This window comes from Centruroides sculpturatus, unplaced genomic scaffold (assembly GCF_000671375.1).
Source record: "Centruroides sculpturatus isolate CEXI.00-Female unplaced genomic scaffold, Cexi_2.0 scaffold1679, whole genome shotgun sequence".
Taxonomy (NCBI): Eukaryota; Metazoa; Arthropoda; class Arachnida; order Scorpiones; family Buthidae; genus Centruroides; species Centruroides sculpturatus.
The window spans coordinates 11,701-32,022 of record NW_019385898.1 but is presented as its reverse complement, the minus strand read 5'-3'; the positions used below and the strand labels follow the sequence as shown (position 1 = coordinate 32,022).

Here is a 20,322-nt window from a genome sequence, read left to right as displayed (position 1 = left end):
CAAAACGCGCGTTTTAACAAAAATCTATCAACGCGCGCTTGGTCAAAAGCGCGCGTTTGAGTGTGTACGCCTATGTAGAACTCTTGGTTCTTTAAAACGCGCGTTTAAAAACGCCTGTGTGTACACAGCCTTACTGACTATCTAGTTACGTATAAATACAAACGATAACTTAACAACACTGAGCGGCAGTTGCGATTTTGAGTCCCGCTCGGGCGGAGTATTTTTTTCCATAAAAATCTAGTCCGATAGTTCGATAATTCGGCAGATCGTCTGGCTTTAAAACTATTTTTGATTGGTCCCACATCTTCCTAATTTTTAAGCACATAGAAATGACCAAAAAAGTGAGAAAAGTGAGAAAATGACCTGAAAAGTGAGAAAAGTGAAGATACTTCAGAAAAGTGAGTACAAGTGAGAAAAGTGAGCGACTCCGAGGCCTGCAGTTGTCTTTAAGGATAAGATCATGAATTTCATCTGTTAATGCTGATATTGAGCATCCAGAATTTGCCTCATGTTACCTTGAAATGGTCAGTTCAGAAATGTGCCACCTACACTGCAGGAACTAGAACTTCATGAATACACATCAATGTTGCTGAATTCCAGTTTTGGTGTAGTCAGCATTAATTCAAATTGTTGAAGCAAGAAAAACTAATGGTCATAACATACTTTTATGGTCCATGCTCTAGCAATGACTTCCTCTATTATTCTCATAATGATGGTTTTGCCCTTAAATTCTGAATAAGATTATCGAATCATTTTAAACTTATGCAACCAGTATTTTGTAACCTAAATTTACAATGAGAGAGATAGTGGCACCAAGCTATCAAACAATCTAGAAGGAATCTGCATATGTTTAATAGCTCATTTGAAAGCTGACTGCCTCCTGTTTGCCCATTTAAAGGTTTATTTAAAAATATTGAGCATTTATAAGATAATAGCATATTTTAAAAATTTTAACATATTATTGGTCAATTAGTTAACAAGTAACATGATGTGCCTGCAAACTATCATTTGACTGTCAGGTAAATATAGAATTATCATGAAAATTATCCTATTATTAAGTTATTGATGGCTACAAATATTTGGAATTCCCATTAAAAAAACCAAGTTGAAAAGTAAAGCCCCATGAAAACATCTAAATAAAGGAAACTTTTGAAAGCTGTGGCATAAAAATACTGGAACCAGATTTGAGAGTAAGACTCAACATAGAAATAAAGTGCACATTATTCAAACTACAACTACAGTAAGTTTTGCATGAAGCAATGTCACTATGATAATAAATCATTACAGAAAAAGACTTCAAGCTTTACAAGTGCCTTAAAATTCCTTTACTAATATTTTGAGCAATATTATTGAAAGAAATTTAAGACAGAATAAAGCTCAAAGCATTTTTCTGTGACAATGCTTGTTTTCCTGATTAAGATTCTATTAATTATAAATATTTAATTAAATGTTTATGTTGAATGTTAAACATTTCTTTTTGAAAATACTTTGAAAAAAATCAAAACTACTGTTATTTGAATATCATGTCTATTTTGCAATACTAATATATTTTTAAATGAAATAGTCACTGCATAAGAAAAATATTAAAAATTACTGATAACATAATTTACTCACAGGATCCATAGTAAATGTGGCTCTGTCCCAATCTACAGAACAGCCCATCAGTTTCAATTGTTTGTAAATATTGTCACCTTTTCTATAATTATAATTTTTAAAAATTACAAATTATCAAATACTATATAAAATGATTAATCAATCAATAAGTATAAATAAATTTTTACTAGCTTACTTTTTCAAAATAATAGCAAAACAGAAAGTAACTTAAATTTTAGCATCCCTTTAATTAAACAATTAATTCTAAATGATAGAATTCAGTAGTAAAAAATATAGAATTCAGATAGTAAAAAATATATAGTTTATCTTTGATATGAATATTAAAGACCATATGTTTAAAAGAATGTTTGTTTATATAAGCTGAAAACTGTTCATATATAGACTGTTACTATTAAAATTAATATAATAAAAATTTAATGAATGCAAATGAAATTAAAGTTTAATATAATCAGGCTTATATATTTTAGAGAAATCAAAAATCATGTGGTGTTTATAGAAAACATTTTCTTAAAACTAAGACTTTTGTCACAATTAGACTTACTATAAGAATATTTTAAAATTCATCAAAAGTAAAGAATTTTATAAAAACAATACATTATTTATTTTGTATAAAGGTTAACAACACTCTTTAATAGGTACTGGTATAATATATAATAAACTCCCATCAACCTTTAAATGACCAGTAAAATATTTAATAGTACTACAAACGTTTTCGACCGTTTAACCTGAAGAAGACCGGAAATAACAGTCGAAAACATTTCTAGTACTTTTAAATATTTTACTGGTCATTTAAAGGTTGATGGGAGTTTATTATTTATTTTATACATTAATTTGTAAAGATCCATATAAACCTGATTACACACATTAAGATTTATAATTAAATCATTCAATTAAAATTTAATTTCAATTCATTATAACTATATACATAAACAGCCAGATTGTTGAATGATAAAGGTAGCCCATTAAGCTGTTTCTACATTATCAGAAAACAGAAACAAAAATTAATAAAATTCATTCCACTTCATTTTCTGTTTAATTCTATTTCCACTAAATCAAAATACTTCAAACAGATATCTGTTGACTATAGTGCTACTTATAACTAGGAATAGCCCAACTTTGTCATAATGCAATAGAATTGAGGCAGAGATGGAAAGAAAGAGGTGATCCCTGCACTTGTTAGGCACAGAAAAGACAATCCTCGTATCCTAATGAATGGTAAACTTTGCACTTACTGCCACAGGAGAGGCTATCCTTGTACCTATTGGCCACGGGAAACACAATCCTTGCACTTGCCAACATGGAAAGGTGATCCAACAACAAACCAATTGTTATTGATTGCTTTGTTCATTTTTGTGCCTATTTTGCTGTTAGACACATGCAATGCTGTTTTTATTTTTGACCTTTAGGCCTAAATTCCATTGGGCATGCTGTCACAGCAGAGAGCACAGACACTGTCACCTTAATACCTCTGTATATCGAAAACAAATTCATCAACTCCTATATTTTATGTTTAAATGGACCCTCATTATATTTTTGGATTTCTGAGTGCAATTAATGGAAAATGGCAAGTTTTATCAAAATCGATCCATTAAATTTTGAGAACAAACTCAATTCTACAGAAAAGCCCATAGAAAACATGATAGCAACAAAGTTGCATGATTAGTGCAATATTGCTTTGCCACATGCACGTGTGAAATCTTATATTTCAAAAACAAAATTGTGGACTCCCATTTTTTAATAATATTTTTGAATTCCTCATCCCAATTAATGGAAAATGACAAAATTTAACACAATTCTGTAAGCGTGTAGAAAAGGCTTCGCTAGTACTCTGCCTCAACTATCTGTTTGTAATTGTTGTATAAATGATCAATGTCATTAATGCATCATTACCATTATGTTTTTCTATTAATTAAAATCTGACAAACTTCCAGTAAAAATGGAAAAGTTGAAGAATTTTAATTAATAGAAAAACATAATGGTAATGATGCATTAATGACATTGATCATTTATACAACAATTACAAACAGATAGTTGAGGCAGAGTACTAGCGAAGCCTTTTCTACACGCTTACAGAATTGTGTTAAATTTTGTCATTTTCCATTAATTGGGATGAGGAATTCAAAAATATTATTAAAACATGGGAGTCCACAATTTTGTTTTTGAAATATAAGATTTCACACGTGCATGTGGCAAAGCAATATTGCACTAATCATGCAACTTTGTTGCTATCATGTTTTCTATGGGCTTTTCTGTAGAATTGAGTTTGTTCTCAAAATTTAATGGATCGATTTTGATAAAACTTGCCATTTTCCATTAATTGCACTCAGAAATCCAAAAATATAATGAGGGTCCATTTAAACATAAAATATAGGAGTTGATGAATTTGTTTTCGATATACAGAGGTATTAAGGTGACAGTGTCTGTGCTCTCTGCTGTGACAGCATGCCCAATGGAATTTAGGCCTAAAGGTCAAAAATAAAAACAGCATTGCATGTGTCTAACAGCAAAATAGGCACAAAAATGAACAAAGCAATCAATAACAATTGGTTATTAATTGACAAACTTCCAGTAAAAATGGAAAAGTTGAAGTATTTCCTGCTCTAGGTTTCCAAGATCATAAATTTCTAGACAGGAAGTGATGTCACTATTTTGTTTCTACAGTATTTGTGTAATGTGAAAATGGGCCTTTAAGGTTCACATTTATTTGTTGTTGGACTCTCAGAAATTTTTATGGATGTCAGGCTTTTCATCACCCAGTCATTCCCATTGGAAGCCATACCCATGATAAGCATAAGAAGAGTCTCTCTTAACAGGGTGGAAAGACTAATAAATAAATAAATAAATAATATATATTTATATATAATATACATATATATTGTTTTCATTCTCCTTACTCCTTTTTCCATTTCCAGATTTCTTCAATAAACTTTTCCCTTCCTAAATCATGGCGAGTTTTCTTTTGTTCGCGCCAAACTTTTTTCTCCACAACTACTTGAGTTGCTATACCAGCATGATCACATCCTGGATTCCATAAAGTTGTTTTTCCTTTCATTCTATTCCTATGATGAAATACCAAAATATTAATTTTTAAAATTTTTATCTATGTAATTTTTCATTACATTTAATTTTAATAGCATACCAACGAGTTACAGCATCTTCAATAGCTGAAGTAAGAGCATGTCCTAAATGTAAATTTCCTGTTACATTAGGTGGTGGAATAACAATGACAAATTTCCCCTTATGATTTTGTTCTTTTAAGTTTCTCTAAAATAAAGATGATTTTATAATTATAATTCGTATGTTTTCTTTTTAATGAAATTATGTCTTTTTTTGTTACTTTCTCTTACACACAATAAAGTGGTATAATAAGGCAATTGACTATCAACTCATCCACTTTATTAAATATTATATTTATATTTATTGCCAAGATGCATTTGGGTATAAATCCCTCTTTTGTTGACTAAAAATATACAATTGTAAATATTAAATTATTATTTTAATAATAATAATGTAGTATTTACAATGTAAAATGCTCTTTAAACTTACAACATACCTTGATATACATTCTTTCTCCCTTTTAAGATCACATTAATTTTAATCTTTATAACAGTTTTCATATTTCAACAAATGCAACAATTGCAATACATGGAATCAACACTTCTATGTTAAAATTCCTATTTTTTTATTTTTGGCATTTACATATTAGCTTTTACATTAATTCTGTATTTTATTATATAATTTACAAATTATATAAAAATATATAAGTTGTTTATATTTTTTATAATTTTATATTTTAAAATTACATATTATTTTTACAAATTTTACATATATTCCATTATTTCTTTTATTAATTTATAATAATTTGATCCAGTTTTCATTTATCCTCACATTTATTTTTGCTAATTTCATTTTTAGTTTTTAATATTTCTATACTTTCTTTAAATTTTCTATTATATGAATTGACTTCTCCATGTAAAACTGTAGTGTTTTCTTTATCTATATTACAATTATTAAATAAACAATGTTCATGAAAAACAGAATTATGCCTTCTATATTTTAAATTAGTTAATTTCCTTTTAGTTCCCCTATATAGTGATGACTACTTTTAGAAGTGCAAGGAATGGAATAAACTATTTTTGCAGCTTCAAAGATTTATGAAAGATATTAATACTATCTTTATTAGTAAATATAATATTTACTAACAAAGTTAATATTAATATAATTCATATACTTAATATATGTGAAAATTTGTAAGTTATCATTCTATATTTATATAAAATTAATTTGTTGTACAAATTTAAAATTTAATTTATAAAAATAATTTTAATATGATGAAATATTCAGTATATAAATATGTAAAAAGTTCTTTTAAATAATATTCCAGAATAAAAATTTTTCTTGTTCTTGTTATGATGTGGTCAAGAATAACAATTTTTCTTGTTTATTAGAACATTTTCTTATTAATAATATTAATTTATAAACTAATTAACGTATTTACATTTCAGAAGATAATGTAAATTTAAGTATAGTTATAGTCAATTGGTAATCAAATTGATGGATTTTCTAATTGAATAAATTACATATTTTTTTTATAATTATTCATTTTCATATCTTCACTTTATAACAAATTGTCAATGACTAGGTGTAGCTCAAAACAACAGCACATTAGGAATTGTGTAACTGGTCAAAATTTTGTTTTTACAGGAATTTGATTCGTAACAAACTCAGCCAAAATTGATAAAGAATGAAAAATAAAACACTAAATTGGAAATATATGTTAGAATTTGAAATCTAAATTAGATTTTACTAAAAATTTCTCAAACTATAGGTGATAGATGATAATTTTATCGCAAATTATAAACTGTATAAATCAGAACTGTATTAGAATAAATTATAAATTGTCAGATGCCAAAATTTACAAACTTCATCTACATGTATATTATGCCAAGGACATTTTTGTTAGCTGAACTCCTAGATTTCTCAGCAGAGATGAACAATTAGATATTGATAGATAGCGTTGGGCCTGCAGATGTGCAGTAAGCATTTTATTTTTTTTATCTGATGATCTGTTCTGGAGATATCAGGTTCCAAATTTCTAAAATTTCCCTATCATTTTGTACTGGGACTCAATAAGAACTTTTTGTAATATTGAAATTTTGCATTGCTCTGAGTAATTCATAGTGTTGTGATGACTTAAGGTTGTTCATCAAAAGCAATTTCTTGAGTTTCTATTGGATTTTTCATCTATGACATACAAAGAAATTTTGTAATCCCTTTTGTAGTAGGTGTTGGGTGTGTGAATATATTGGACTACAAGTAACTTCTTATAAACATTAAATTACAATTTTTAATATAAATTAACTTTTTCTATTCAATTCCTTATTCAGCAGGTACCATAGTTTGTCTGTTAGTTCTTATTAAAAGTACTGTACATTAAAACAGCATAGAATTCCAAAAATAAAAACAAACATAAATAGAAGTTTCACACAGGAGGATTTTAGAATAATATATACAGGTATATTACAAATGTAAATCTTGTATATATTAAAATACAGGATTAAAGGCACGAAAAATTAAACAGAATTAAGAGTATTATGATGTTAAAATACTACCTTATATTCAGGCTTAAAAAATCCCATCTTTTCCCACCAAGCATACCAAGCTGCTTCTACATATGGCACACTATAACTGTCAGGCATTGGACCTGACACATCTATTGAATTTAAAAAATTATTAGAAATGTGTCAAAATTTAAATAAAAATTATTAATAAATTTTAAGATTTACCTTTTTTCTCCCCTTCTAGAGTAACTGCAAACAGATAGTTGAGGCAGAGTACTAGCGAAGCCTTTTCTACACGCTTACAGAATTGTGTTAAATTTTGTCATTTTCCATTAATTGGGATGAGGAATTCAAAAATATTATTAAAAAATGGGAGTCCACAATTTTGTTTTTGAAATATAAGATTTCACACGTGCATGTGGCAAAGCAATATTGCACTAATCATGCAACTTTGTTGCTNATAGTATTTTGTTCCAAACAAGAAAGCCTTTAGTAATATTTTTTAAATCCTGCATAGTAATGTATTTATCTTTATGCTATTATAAATTAAGAAGTTGTTGCTCATTTTTATTGGCATTGTTAAATTAATTTATATAAACTTGATAAATGACTAAAATATTAAACTAATTATTGAAAAACAATTTTCAAATTCCATAAAATGTCTAAGTAAAAACACAAAATAATGAGTAGAGAATTATTCGTTTTAAATACAATAAACTTATTTGTTGAAATAAAGTATCAGTGTGAAAACATTTCAAAATTTTATGCTTATGTATTTATGATCATTAATAAAAAATCATTTAATATCATAAATAAATACAAAACGTTTACAATTTTGTCAAATTAAATAAATTACAGTTAAATGTAATTTAAAGCAACTTCATTAACATATTTCATCATATTATGTTAAAAATGAATAAGTATTTCCTTCAATAAAAAATGATCTCTGGATGACTTTCACAATTCATGTTTACAATTTCTGACAATCCAACAGTTTGAAGCAGTTCAACAATCTAGTTTGAAAAACAGATTATTTTTTTCAAAGATGTCAAATATGAATTTGAAATAACTTATCTAATATTAACTTAGATAATTTCTTTCCTTTCTAAATATAAATACTGTATATGATACCATTTCATAGAAATTAATTTGTAAATAAGTTTTTAAACATCCTGTTTTTTCATTCAATGCAGCAGATCCTTCACAAAGTAGTTGCATTCAATAATCAAGACATAAATATTTATATTGGGTTAAATTTCAGATGGGTATACTGTCATGGTAGTGGTCGTGACTGTTTGTTCTCCCGACAGACTTGAATTGATACTTACTAGTTATTGATATGTGTGTTCAAGAACTACTTTTAATCAATGTTATATATAAATTTAATTTATTCCATAAAATAATTTATTCCACATAAAACTGTTATCGATAAGCATGATTTTACATCCTTGTGGACATCATCAGCAATCTGCAAGCCTTATATAAAGCAAAAAATAAAAAGAAATAATGAATTCAGAAATGATTCAACATAACAAATAGCTTTTGATTTAGAGATAAATGAAATTCAGTAACATATTTAAATAAAAGGAAACTCAAACTGTTTATTAAGGAAGCCAAAAATAAGACTTTGACACACAATTAGTTCTTATGATTAATTTTACTAGAGTATCACAAAAACAAAGCTTTTTGCTAAATATACATAATATACACAATATAAAGTTCATCCCAATGGGCAAGTAAAAAAAAAAATCATTAAAAATATTAGACCAATGTTTACATTTATGTGGCCAAACTAGAAGGAATGTAAAAATTTGAAATCTAATATCTAATGAAAGATTACTCTTGTTGGTATTTTTGCTTTCATAGAGATAATTTATAATAGGGTGTGCACTTTTCAAAACCAGCACATGACATTAGTAGCTTCTTTTTTTGTCAGTCATACTGTGTTTACATTGTTTAAGAATCATTTTTTTTTTTTTAGTTATTTAGATATTATTGGGCATGGTCTGCCTATTATTTAACCTGTGGTTGCTTGGACTGCTTGGGAGACTATCCGAATTTTTTGAAGAGCGATATAAACTGTTGTTTTTCTTTTTTTTAGGTAAGTTTTTAACCTAGTTGGTTGTTTTTTTTCTCGGTTTTTTTTTCGGATAGTTCTCCCATGTAGTTTAAGTTTGTTTTTTCTTTTTGTTGAATTTGGTTTAAAATAATTTTTGAATTGTGTAATTTTCTATTAATATTAAATTATGTTACTGCAATGGATGAATATAATCTGTGAAATGTGTATATTATTTTGTAATGTTTTGTATACTTTGTTTTATTCTATATCCCCGCATCAGGGTCTTTGTACCAGAATGCTAAATAAATAAAATAAAATAAATAAATAAATAAATAATATATAAAAAATATTATTGAAGTGCCAATTAATTTTTGTGTGTCTCTGTGTAATGCCAATAATAAGAAAGGTCCAGGTATAAAATTTCACAAATTTCTGGATGAAAATCAAGATATAAAGGAAAAGTTCCCAATAAAAAAAAAAGAAACAGAAAGTAAAGATATAATTAAAGATATTGTAAACAAAAATCTGTCAATATGCTCAGATCTGTAATAGGTATTCAATGAAAATGATTATAAAGTTACTAGTATAGGTAAGTTTATAGGACACTTTTTAATTTATACATTTTATGAAGTGTTACTTTGTATGACTTTTATTTAATAAGCACTGTACAATGCTTTTCACAGTTAGGCTTTTAGACATAGATTTGATTAGACTACATTATGTGTCTAGTCAAATTATGTCTAAAAGTTCAGAAGTTCTTGTCAAAATTCTAGTTGAACATACTGACTGCTAATAGTATTTTGTATTTATTTTTTAAATTAATCATTAACTACTTTTTGTAGCCTATTAATACCTCAATCTTAATATCACACATTTATTATTATTGCATTTCTTATGTATGATATGTAATAATGAATTTTTTTTATAATTATATATTATTTATTGATTATGCTACACATAACCTACATTCACGGATAGGATAACAAGAGCAAGATTGAAAACAAAAGCCATAAACTGTAAGTGTCACTTATTATTTTATGCAATAATTTTTTTAAAACTGTATTCTGGTTTAAAAAAGTGAAATCAGAATGCACACTTTTATTTATCAATGAAAAACAGCAGTTTAAAAGAGTCACTATCCATTAAAATATTCTAAAGGATCTAAAGCAGCTTAACTGTAATAAAAAACAATGTTGTTTAATTAAATAGTAAGTTACATTCAAACATTGGATTAGGTAGAGGTTACTGTAATCTACTGAAAGCTTTCTTGGAACAAAATAGTATTTTGTTCCAAACAAGAAAGCCTTTAGTAATATTTTTTAAATCCTGCATAGTAATGTATTTATCTTTATGCTATTATAAATTAAGAAGTTGTTGCTCATTTTTATTGGCATTGTTAAATTAATTTATATAAACTTGATAAATGACTAAAATATTAAACTAATTATTGAAAAACAATTTTCAAATTCCATAAAATGTCTAAGTAAAAACACAAAATAATGAGTAGAGAATTATTCGTTTTAAATACAATAAACTTATTTGTTGAAATAAAGTATCAGTGTGAAAACATTTCAAAATTTTATGCTTATGTATTTATGATCATTAATAAAAAATCATTTAATATCATAAATAAATACAAAACGTTTACAATTTTGTCAAATTAAATAAATTACAGTTAAATGTAATTTAAAGCAACTTCATTAACATATTTCATCATATTATGTTAAAAATGAATAAGTATTTCCTTCAATAAAAAATGATCTCTGGATGACTTTCACAATTCATGTTTACAATTTCTGACAATCCAACAGTTTGAAGCAGTTCAACAATCTAGTTTGAAAAACAGATTATTTTTTTCAAAGATGTCAAATATGAATTTGAAATAACTTATCTAATATTAACTTAGATAATTTCTTTCCTTTCTAAATATAAATACTGTATATGATACCATTTCATAGAAATTAATTTGTAAATAAGTTTTTAAACATCCTGTTTTTTCATTCAATGCAGCAGATCCTTCACAAAGTAGTTGCATTCAATAATCAAGACATAAATATTTATATTGGGTTAAATTTCAGATGGGTATACTGTCATGGTAGTGGTCGTGACTGTTTGTTCTCCCGACAGACTTGAATTGATACTTACTAGTTATTGATATGTGTGTTCAAGAACTACTGCGAATCAACAACTAGTGACATTAAACAATCAGCAGCCTGCCGGCAGCTCCCCTCCGGGAGGAGTCTGCTGGGAGTACGAACAGTCGGGACCGCCGCCATTACAGTATACGCATCTAAATTTCAACCTTATATTGTTTATCATTTATTTCTTTGTAATTTTCCATTTTTGACAAGACTATGTATTGTTTATAAAATCGTACTGCCTGATATTCTTACCAGCATAGAGGTATGAAAGAATACACGTCGAGAGTTGATATTTGGCACCATCATTTGCGTATAAAAAAATCCAGACTCATAGGTAGTCAGGAAACTGAGAATCGAGTCAAAATAAAATCCAAAATGGCAATCCTCTTCTACAAACAGGCAAAACAGCCACCTCACCCCACCAAAGTCAGGTAGGGGAAAGTACCACCCACAGCATTCTAAGAAGTCAACTCTGACCTTAGGACCAAACATATAGTTTCTTCTATGTTAAATAAAATTTGTAATCTAATTTTGTAAATTTGGGAGTGCTTCAAATATGATGTTAAAATGGTTTTATGTTGTTACAAGTGGTTTTTTTTAACATTATCTAGTATAGTAAAATCATAGGACCAATAAAAATTTGACATTATATTAGGGTTGTCATTACATTCGATGACATTACAATCAGGTTAAACTGTATATTGTTTGTGCAAAATAAAAAAATAATTTCGAATGATACAATAGCCATGATTATTTTTTCAAAAACAGGAACTTTTTGTTACGCATCGACAAAAACTCAACCTGGACCAACACACAACGGAGAGAAATTTTGAAATTAGATAAGTCAATTTCATCAAAGATGCATCGTGGACGATCTCGTGGTCATGGCCAGCGAAGTTTGAACAATTGTGCCCAAAAGCAGCAATATCAAAGAAGATAGGATGAATGATGCTCAAGGCAGGTCTCGTTCTCAAAGTGATTCCGTCTCTGAGACATAGTCTTGTCCCAAATACGGTTTTGCCATTTTACTTGTTAAAAATTTTAAATGATCTATTTTGGGCTAAAGACCAGAAATATATAAACATCATACAAATATAATCTCAATATCAGACCTTAAGCAGGCATTTTCTTCAATCAATTTCTTCATATTACAACCATGTAATTGAATAATTTTGAAGATCTGGATCAATAGATTTGAGAATAATTACTCTTATGATTAAAAATCATTATATTCCCAACAACTTTTCTATTATACCAATAATTACTTTGTTATAAAATTGTAGCTAATGTGTTACAAAATATATAAGTGATTTCATTGAGGGCCTTCTTTGAATACTTCTCACTGGATATAATCTCAAGTAGGTTTAATTAAATATTGATAGGTTTTTTTACTTAAGTGATAATTGACACCATTAAAAGAATGTATGCTAATATACTGTATGTTTATTTAGATGTAAAAATTTAAGTTACCTCACTTTTATTCTGCGTCAAAGCTTGTGACTTTTCTTGTTTTTGTAGAAATTTCTTTAACTTTTCTTCTCTCTTAGCATCCTTTTTAGGATTACTTTTCTTCTTTACTTCTGATTTTGAATCCATATCGGCATTATTACTTACAGTATTCATTTTCTATAACATACGAATGAGTTAAATATTGACAAATTCTTAAGTAATAAACAGGAAAATGAAAAAATGAAAAATAATTAAATTACATTAATCAAATCAAAAAACGTGGATCATAAATGATGAAATATTTACCGGATATGAAACGTGGTTGTTAACATGTTGCCAACTCAAATGATCTTAGCTTGAAAAATAAAATAGAAAATTATAACGTTTCCCCTCTTAATTTTTGTTTCTAAAGTAAAATAAACACAATTTAATTTTATTTATTTTAAATGTAAATATTGAATCATTTTATTAAACTTGAAAATGTTTGATTTAAAATCGACACTCTTTTCAGTCACGAAGGATGACGGGCAGATGGCCGAGCGGTCAAGGTGGCAGCCTACTACTATCGGGGACCCGAGATCGAATACGGTCGGGTCAAGGAAACCCTAGGAATTTTTCGGGGGTGGCCCGTTCGGATATGTCGGGCTCCGTCCCTCACCACCCGGTCGCCCCATTGTGGGCCTGGCCGAACCCATAATGGCCCTGCTGTAAGAGGCCCTCTTAGTCTCCACAGGGCGGAAAGAGTATAAAAAAAGTCACAAAGGAAAAAAATAGAAACGGCGGCAACTGGAATTGACGAATTGTCGCTAAATTTTTGAACAAGTGGGTTGGCCCGAGGGGGAAGCGAAGAAAACTAGAGTTGAGCAAAGCGAACGAGGCTGGGAGAATTAGACCTCAATTCCGCGAATTGTGGAAAGAAGGGTGAGAAGCAAGGAGGAACGAAACGAGGAGAGAACAAAGAGAGTGAAGGTTGGTCCGAAAGTAGTTGGGCCCTCGCGGGGTTGAATCGTAGAAAATTTTTGTTATGAATAGACTATATCCAGTTTATGGGGCGAGCGAACGAAGCGAACAATGTAACCACAGAATTACGTTTTTCTGTGAGACGTTCAAAAAACTCTTGATGTTCAACTGATAAGAAAAAAAAAAATGTTATTTGTTCTGGAATCCGAAGGATGTTCTATATTCGATTTTGATGGAAAAGTGTGAAAGTTTGTGTGATTTAAATAAAAACTTTTTTCTTCTTTCAATTAATTTGGGTGTGAATGCATTTCGAAATGAATCTAAACTTTGTTTATATTAAATAATCCTCACTCGAAATTGGACAGGTTAATTCATATTGATAAGCTAGGAAGACGCTCACAAAAAGTAATACTTGTGGAAATTGTACTTAATGCAGGAAATTTTTCATTAAACTGTAATTAACATAACAGTTTGTTCATAAGAATTATTTAGCTATTTATCAAAATTCAAATTTGCTTCTATTAATACTGCAAAACTTTTGTTAAAAATACAGTTCGAAATACAGTACCGGACAAAATATCCGGTAAGCTTGGGATCGAAAGAAATTCCAAGATTTCTGGATTTTCAGGTTTTCTGGACACAGATAAAATATAAAATAAACGATTGAAAGTAAAGAACTAATTCATTTTATCAGATGTAATACAATTGCGGATTTTTACTGCATAGAATACATAAGGGACTTTAAATTTCCCATCTGGAGAAGAGAATCTTGGAAGAAATTGCTGTAACGAAATTTTATCTTCGGTGCTTTTCATGAAAATTGGCTCAAATGTCTGAACATCTGCATCCAACAACATGGTGGATACATTAAACACGTCTTGTAAACTACTTTGCATACGGTTAAGTACTAAACAAATAAAGTTGAGAAAAAAACTGATGTTTCTATTGTGTTTTTCGGTAAATTATAGACTTAACATTACATCACTCCTTTCCATTCGAAAATTGTGAGCTATATAATTGTATTCAAAATGGCGGTTTTCAAGAGAGGCCACGAACGCCAACCTTTTGCCTCCATCTTGTATTGACCATATTCTGAAACAGTATTAAACCAAATTCAAGATAAAATTTTGAATAAATTACTATCAAGTCGATTTTGTTCTGTTCTAAAATTAGTAATTATAAACTATTATAATTATTGATTTTTTCCAAATCCGAAATTCTTTAAACAAATTTATGATACTATGCAGAAAAAATTTTACTTCAAACAGAATAAGAATTTTGAACTATTCTTCACGGAGAGATAAAATAGAGTAAATCGCTTCAGAAGTAATTACAACTTAATCATATTCTTATAACAATTTTAAAAGGCAACTGACAGTTTTATCTTATTAAAATAAATATACTACTACTGTTTAACTCTAGTAAATGACTAATAAGAGATTTTATTTTAAAAAAATAATTGCAAAATTATCGCAAACTTTTGCTTGTATCGAAATTAAATATCTATAAATCTATATAATGAAACGGCTGTCCCATTACGACCTTGGCCAAACTCACGATGAATCTGAGAAAGATGCTCTCTTAGTACCTACAGGACGGTTAGTAAAAAAAACCTATATAAACAATGTGTTATAGAAATGTTTTTATTCATAATATGTCGTATGCTAAGACGAATCAAGATTACTATAATAAACAATTAAAACGTCTAAGTTTTTTTAACCCACTTTATCAGGAACAATCATGTTTCTCGAAGATTGATATAAAAATCAGCTTGTTTTAGCATATTCGTTTTGACACTTTTAAAATAATTTCTTGCGATTAACAAATTCAGCAAAAACATATTATAAATAAAAATATTACAACTTTGACAAATACTGTTACAGTAATTTAGACATAATTCGCACAGAGTATAAATATTTATTAAATTGCATTTTTGCCTTTTTTTTCCTTAGAATTATCAATGTACAAAATTTGGTACGCCAGATTGTCAAATCAAACAGATAATAACGTATTATTTAAAGCTTAACGTCATTAATATATCATAAAATTCAAAAGGTTACTTCTTTATTTTTTAGAATAATAAGAAAATAAACATTATTTTCATATCTTTTCATATTCGATTTATTCGAAAGATTGTATTTTTAATTTTTCTATGAGCGTATATATATATATTTGCATGTTGTTTTAGATTTTTAGATGTTTAGTACAAAGCGTATGATGGACTTCAGTTCTGTTTAGTTTCGAAGATTTTGAACCGTAAGAAATTGTGTTCAGAACTGTCCATAACTAATTAAATTTAAGAAAAAGTCGAAATAGTCTAGACAAATGAATTAATTGGAAAATATATTAATTTATAAGCCTATAAAATGTATAAATGATATTAATATTTATTTGCAAGCTAATTTTTTAAAGTATTTAGGTATTTGATTCATTTAATTATGCTATCTAATAAATATTTAAGAATTATGTCTTAATTACTGTAACAGTATTTGTCAAAGTTGTAATATTATAGAAAAAGTCATCATAAATAAGAAATTTAATGCATTATAAATCAATAATCACTAAAAGTAATGTAGAAAACACCGCTTTTAAGAATAAGACGTCAATTGTTAGCACTGAATAATCCATTTTATTTAGTAAATTGAGACAAAGCTGGGAATTTTTTTTCTCATTCCCTGAGAAAACTTAATGCTCTATAAATTAATGTCATTTTAACTAACAAAAAAGTAAAATCTTTAAGATTTTTATTTATTAGTAGGGAAACATTCTATGTATTTTACTTTAAAAAAAAAAGAAAAAAAAATGGCAATGGCCCGCTCTACTTCTTGACTCCAAACCAAACTTTCGACAGCCCTAATCTTACGTCTTATTAAACTGATTTAAGCATATAACATGAAAAAAATTTTTATACATATTTATTAAATATAATTACTCACTATTTTTGCATTCTCTACTGCATTTATAGTTTAGTTGAGAATATAGACCTGTTACAAAATATATTTAACTGTTATAAATTCGATAACATTTTTAAAACTGTCTTCTAAAAAGTGAGAAATCAAATAGATAATCAATTTATATTAAATATATAACTTGCCTGCAAAGACAATTCCCATAGAAAGGAAAAGCATGAAAAGCAGTTTTAAGTCCATGATAATGTATGACATAATTAATTGCAGTATTTCTCTTTATATCAATGATTAGAGTATGGTTCTATTTCTTCTGTTTAAACTCTGAATAAGCATTTCGAAAATCGATACTTTTATAAAGATTTTTATCTTTCATAAATAATTATTTTGCTTAGTTTGATATAAAACTATGTAACTGTAAACCGAATAAAATAAAAATTTACAGTAAATATTTTTTTTATTTTTACCAACTCATCAGAATTAATTACTATAAATATACTAAAACCATATAAGACGGATACCCCTTAAAACGGAAAATAAATTTCGGGAGGGAGCGATTTGCTATGTGAAATACTACTATAAGCAGAAACCTGTCTAATGCGGAAACTCTTTAAGAGACAATTGCATAACATAACCTAAGTAAAGAGAAATTTTCCTGAGCTGATAAATATAAATTATAATTAATGCTGTAACTTGCCAGCTTGGATCATGATCGACAAGAATAGTAGTATACAGGGAGTGCAAAGATAGGTATACATTTGTTATTTCGGAAAACACATGCAAGAAAATGTATGTAAGAAACATTTATTTTCATATAATGATTAAATCACAAACAAGATATATAACGAAATAATAAAAGATAAAAAAATTAATAATAATGAACACCAAACATCTGAATTTCTCAGATTCATAATTGAATACCTATCTCTGCACCCACCCTGTATATAAGTTTTTAAATCTTTATTAATACCTGTACAGTACTTTATATTCGTTGCCTGAAAAGTATTGAAAGCTGTGATAATACAACACTTCTTTATTTCCTTAAGTCTAGAAGAGCTAATAAATAAAAACGTAACTTTCTATAAAATGAAACCTTCAAAAACGAAAAATTCTGGCCGATACGCGTTCCATTTCAAACAGATTTTGTTATATTATTTTATAATGCTTTATAAATAATTAAACATTTTACAGCAAATTATCTTTAATTTTTTCAATATTAATGTCAATCTAGACCAGGGGTCGCCAAAGTGGTCGATATAGACCCCCAGGGGTCGATGCAACATCATTGGGGGTCGATGCGGCTAGGGGGTCGATGCGGCTAAGGGGTCACAATTTTTTTTTTTTGCTTAGACAGAGACCACAACCCACAACGTTTTTTTTTCGCTCATACATATACACTTGTAATAAAACTTTACGGTGGGGGTCAATATGAGGCTTTGAAAAGTGATTGGGGGTCGACGGTTAAAAAAGTTTGGCGACCCCTGATCTAGACCAAGGGTCGTCAAACTTTTTTGATCGTCGACCCCCCTACAAGTTTTCGAAACCTCACATCGACCCCCACCAAAAAGTTCATGTTACAAGCAAAACAAAGTACTTAATAGAGAGGTTGCGTTTGACGTTTTCATCGCGAAAACGTGTACGTCGGACGTTCAGCGCCGCTTTCCTGTAAGCCTAGAAGTTTGACAATGGCGTTTGGAACGTCAGTGGAATCATGCTCGACGTATCAAACGCCATTGTCAAACTTCTAGCTTACAGGAAGGCGGCGCTGAACGTCCGACGTACACGTTTTCGCGATGAAAACGTCGGCCGCAACCTCTCTACTATTTTAATACAATTCTTTTAATTTTGCATTTTTTTTTTCATTTATTGTATATTTGTTAATAATAATTTTTGTAATTGACAATCAGTGAGATCGATAAGCTTGATCCTTAGCTCCCCCTTAACCTTACCTTAAGCTTGATAATCGACTCCCAATAATGTTATATCGACCCCTGGGGGTCAATATCGATTACTTTGGCGACTCCTGATATATACGAATAAATCGTACAAGCAAAAAAAAAGGTCGACAGGCATCGCACAGACGGTTAGTCGATTCCCAGACTGTCCGGATGCTAACACTATTCCGTGCTCATTTCAATCGGTCCGAATAGTAGGTGGACGACAATATGAAATAAAATGGTTCAAATTCTTACAAGATTATTATTTATTGTGAAATTTTGCCTCCCCTTAAAAAGTGCCGCCCCCACTACGCTACGCCACTGCTGAGAAATAACATATTGTGGTTGTTTCGTTACTGTAATTAAAAACTTGCCAGTGTAAGCACTTAAATAAATGTGTTCAATTCTGTCAACTAGAATTTCTGTAACATTCTAGGCATTACCAGTAAAAAAAACAAATTTTCAAACTGTTCAGCATAATGGTGTAATATGATACGGTACTTTAAAAATACGATGAATCTGAACTAATTACCATTAAGTGATTGACCGATGGTACACTCCATACACCGCATTGTTTTTAATATTCTTTAGTTCTATATCTATTTTTTCATTCCCCTCACTTATGGCCATATGTGTATAATCAATGAATATTGTATTCTGAGCGTAACTAAGGAGCTGGCTGAGTGATGTTTTCTGATATTTTTTTCATTCACGTATCTAACAACTGAATAGTGACTGGATTTCCATGTAACACCTTACTGGACGCATCTTTTCCTTGACAGACAACACATATATTAATATATCGATGCATTGAACTGTCAATCCAATATTTATTTTTTTCATTTGATGATTTATTTATAAAATTTTAATTTACTAGAAAATATTCAACTGGTTATGAAACACAATTTTAGTTTGAAACAAAAGACTCCATTGTGGTCGATGTTGAAATCTGCAAGCAAATTTTGGACCAAGTAATTAGACAATAATCATCGATCAACGTGTTTTCAATTTCTGAAAACAATTTTCCTTATTTGGTAAGAATCAGTTGCAANCTTAGATTTTGCAGATAATTCCTCTTCTGGTAAACTTGAATAATCGACATCCATAACTGAAAATAAAATGATATTGTAAATTAAGCATACTTGTCGTATTTTTCTAACCATATTAGGATATGGTCTTGTCGTATTTTTCTCTTAATAAAAATTATAACACATCATTAACTATAAATTCAATAACAACAATAAACTGCAGCAGAATGGATACGCTTCCCAAACATCCGTCAAAAATCAATACAATAATCAAATTATCTTAAAATAATAATTAGCCACTTATGTATAACAAAGCGCACAGAGTGAAACAATCATTGATTGAATTCAAATAGTTAATTAAACAGTAATCACAAAATAAGATATTTTTAATTTAAAAAACGAAATTTTAGAGTATTTTCCAATCTAATGTCATTAATAATACGTATAATAAAAATTATACCAAACAGTCTGAAAAGACTAAAGATATGCAATTAATTGTATGTTTAATTATTTATTAAAATTAACTACTCAAATACTTGAAATATACTTTGGACCTACGAATATTATCTAATCATTATGTAAACATTTTTTATGCAAATGAATTTAAAACTTGTATAATTGTTTAATTATGAAAAAAGTCTGAAAGGTATTGAATTATAAAAATAGT

The 20,322-nt window shown here is 28.5% G+C and overlaps 1 protein-coding gene and 1 long non-coding RNA gene across 2 annotated transcripts in view; both read right to left on the bottom strand.

The window, feature by feature from the left end:
- The window catches only part of LOC111612468 (valine--tRNA ligase-like), a 77,481-nt gene extending 70,051 nt beyond the window's left edge, over positions 1–7,430 (bottom strand). The window contains exons 1-5 of the mRNA XM_023353681.1: positions 7,401–7,430; positions 7,227–7,327; positions 4,754–4,878; positions 4,509–4,673; positions 1,615–1,696 (exon numbers count right to left, since the gene is read on the bottom strand). Coding sequence (XP_023209449.1) covers positions 1,615–1,696; positions 4,509–4,673; positions 4,754–4,878; positions 7,227–7,313 — 459 coding nt within the window. The 5' untranslated portion in view covers positions 7,314–7,327; positions 7,401–7,430. The remainder of the gene's footprint in view (positions 1–1,614; positions 1,697–4,508; positions 4,674–4,753; positions 4,879–7,226; positions 7,328–7,400) is intronic.
- A 5,415-nt stretch (positions 7,431–12,845) lies between these two features.
- LOC111612465 lies at positions 12,846–13,145 on the bottom strand. The gene is made up of 2 exons (XR_002754610.1): positions 13,085–13,145; positions 12,846–13,001 (listed from the first exon to the last, which is right to left on the bottom strand). It is a non-coding gene; the product is annotated as an uncharacterized LOC111612465 (long non-coding RNA).
- Between the last annotated feature and the right edge of the window lie 7,177 nt (positions 13,146–20,322).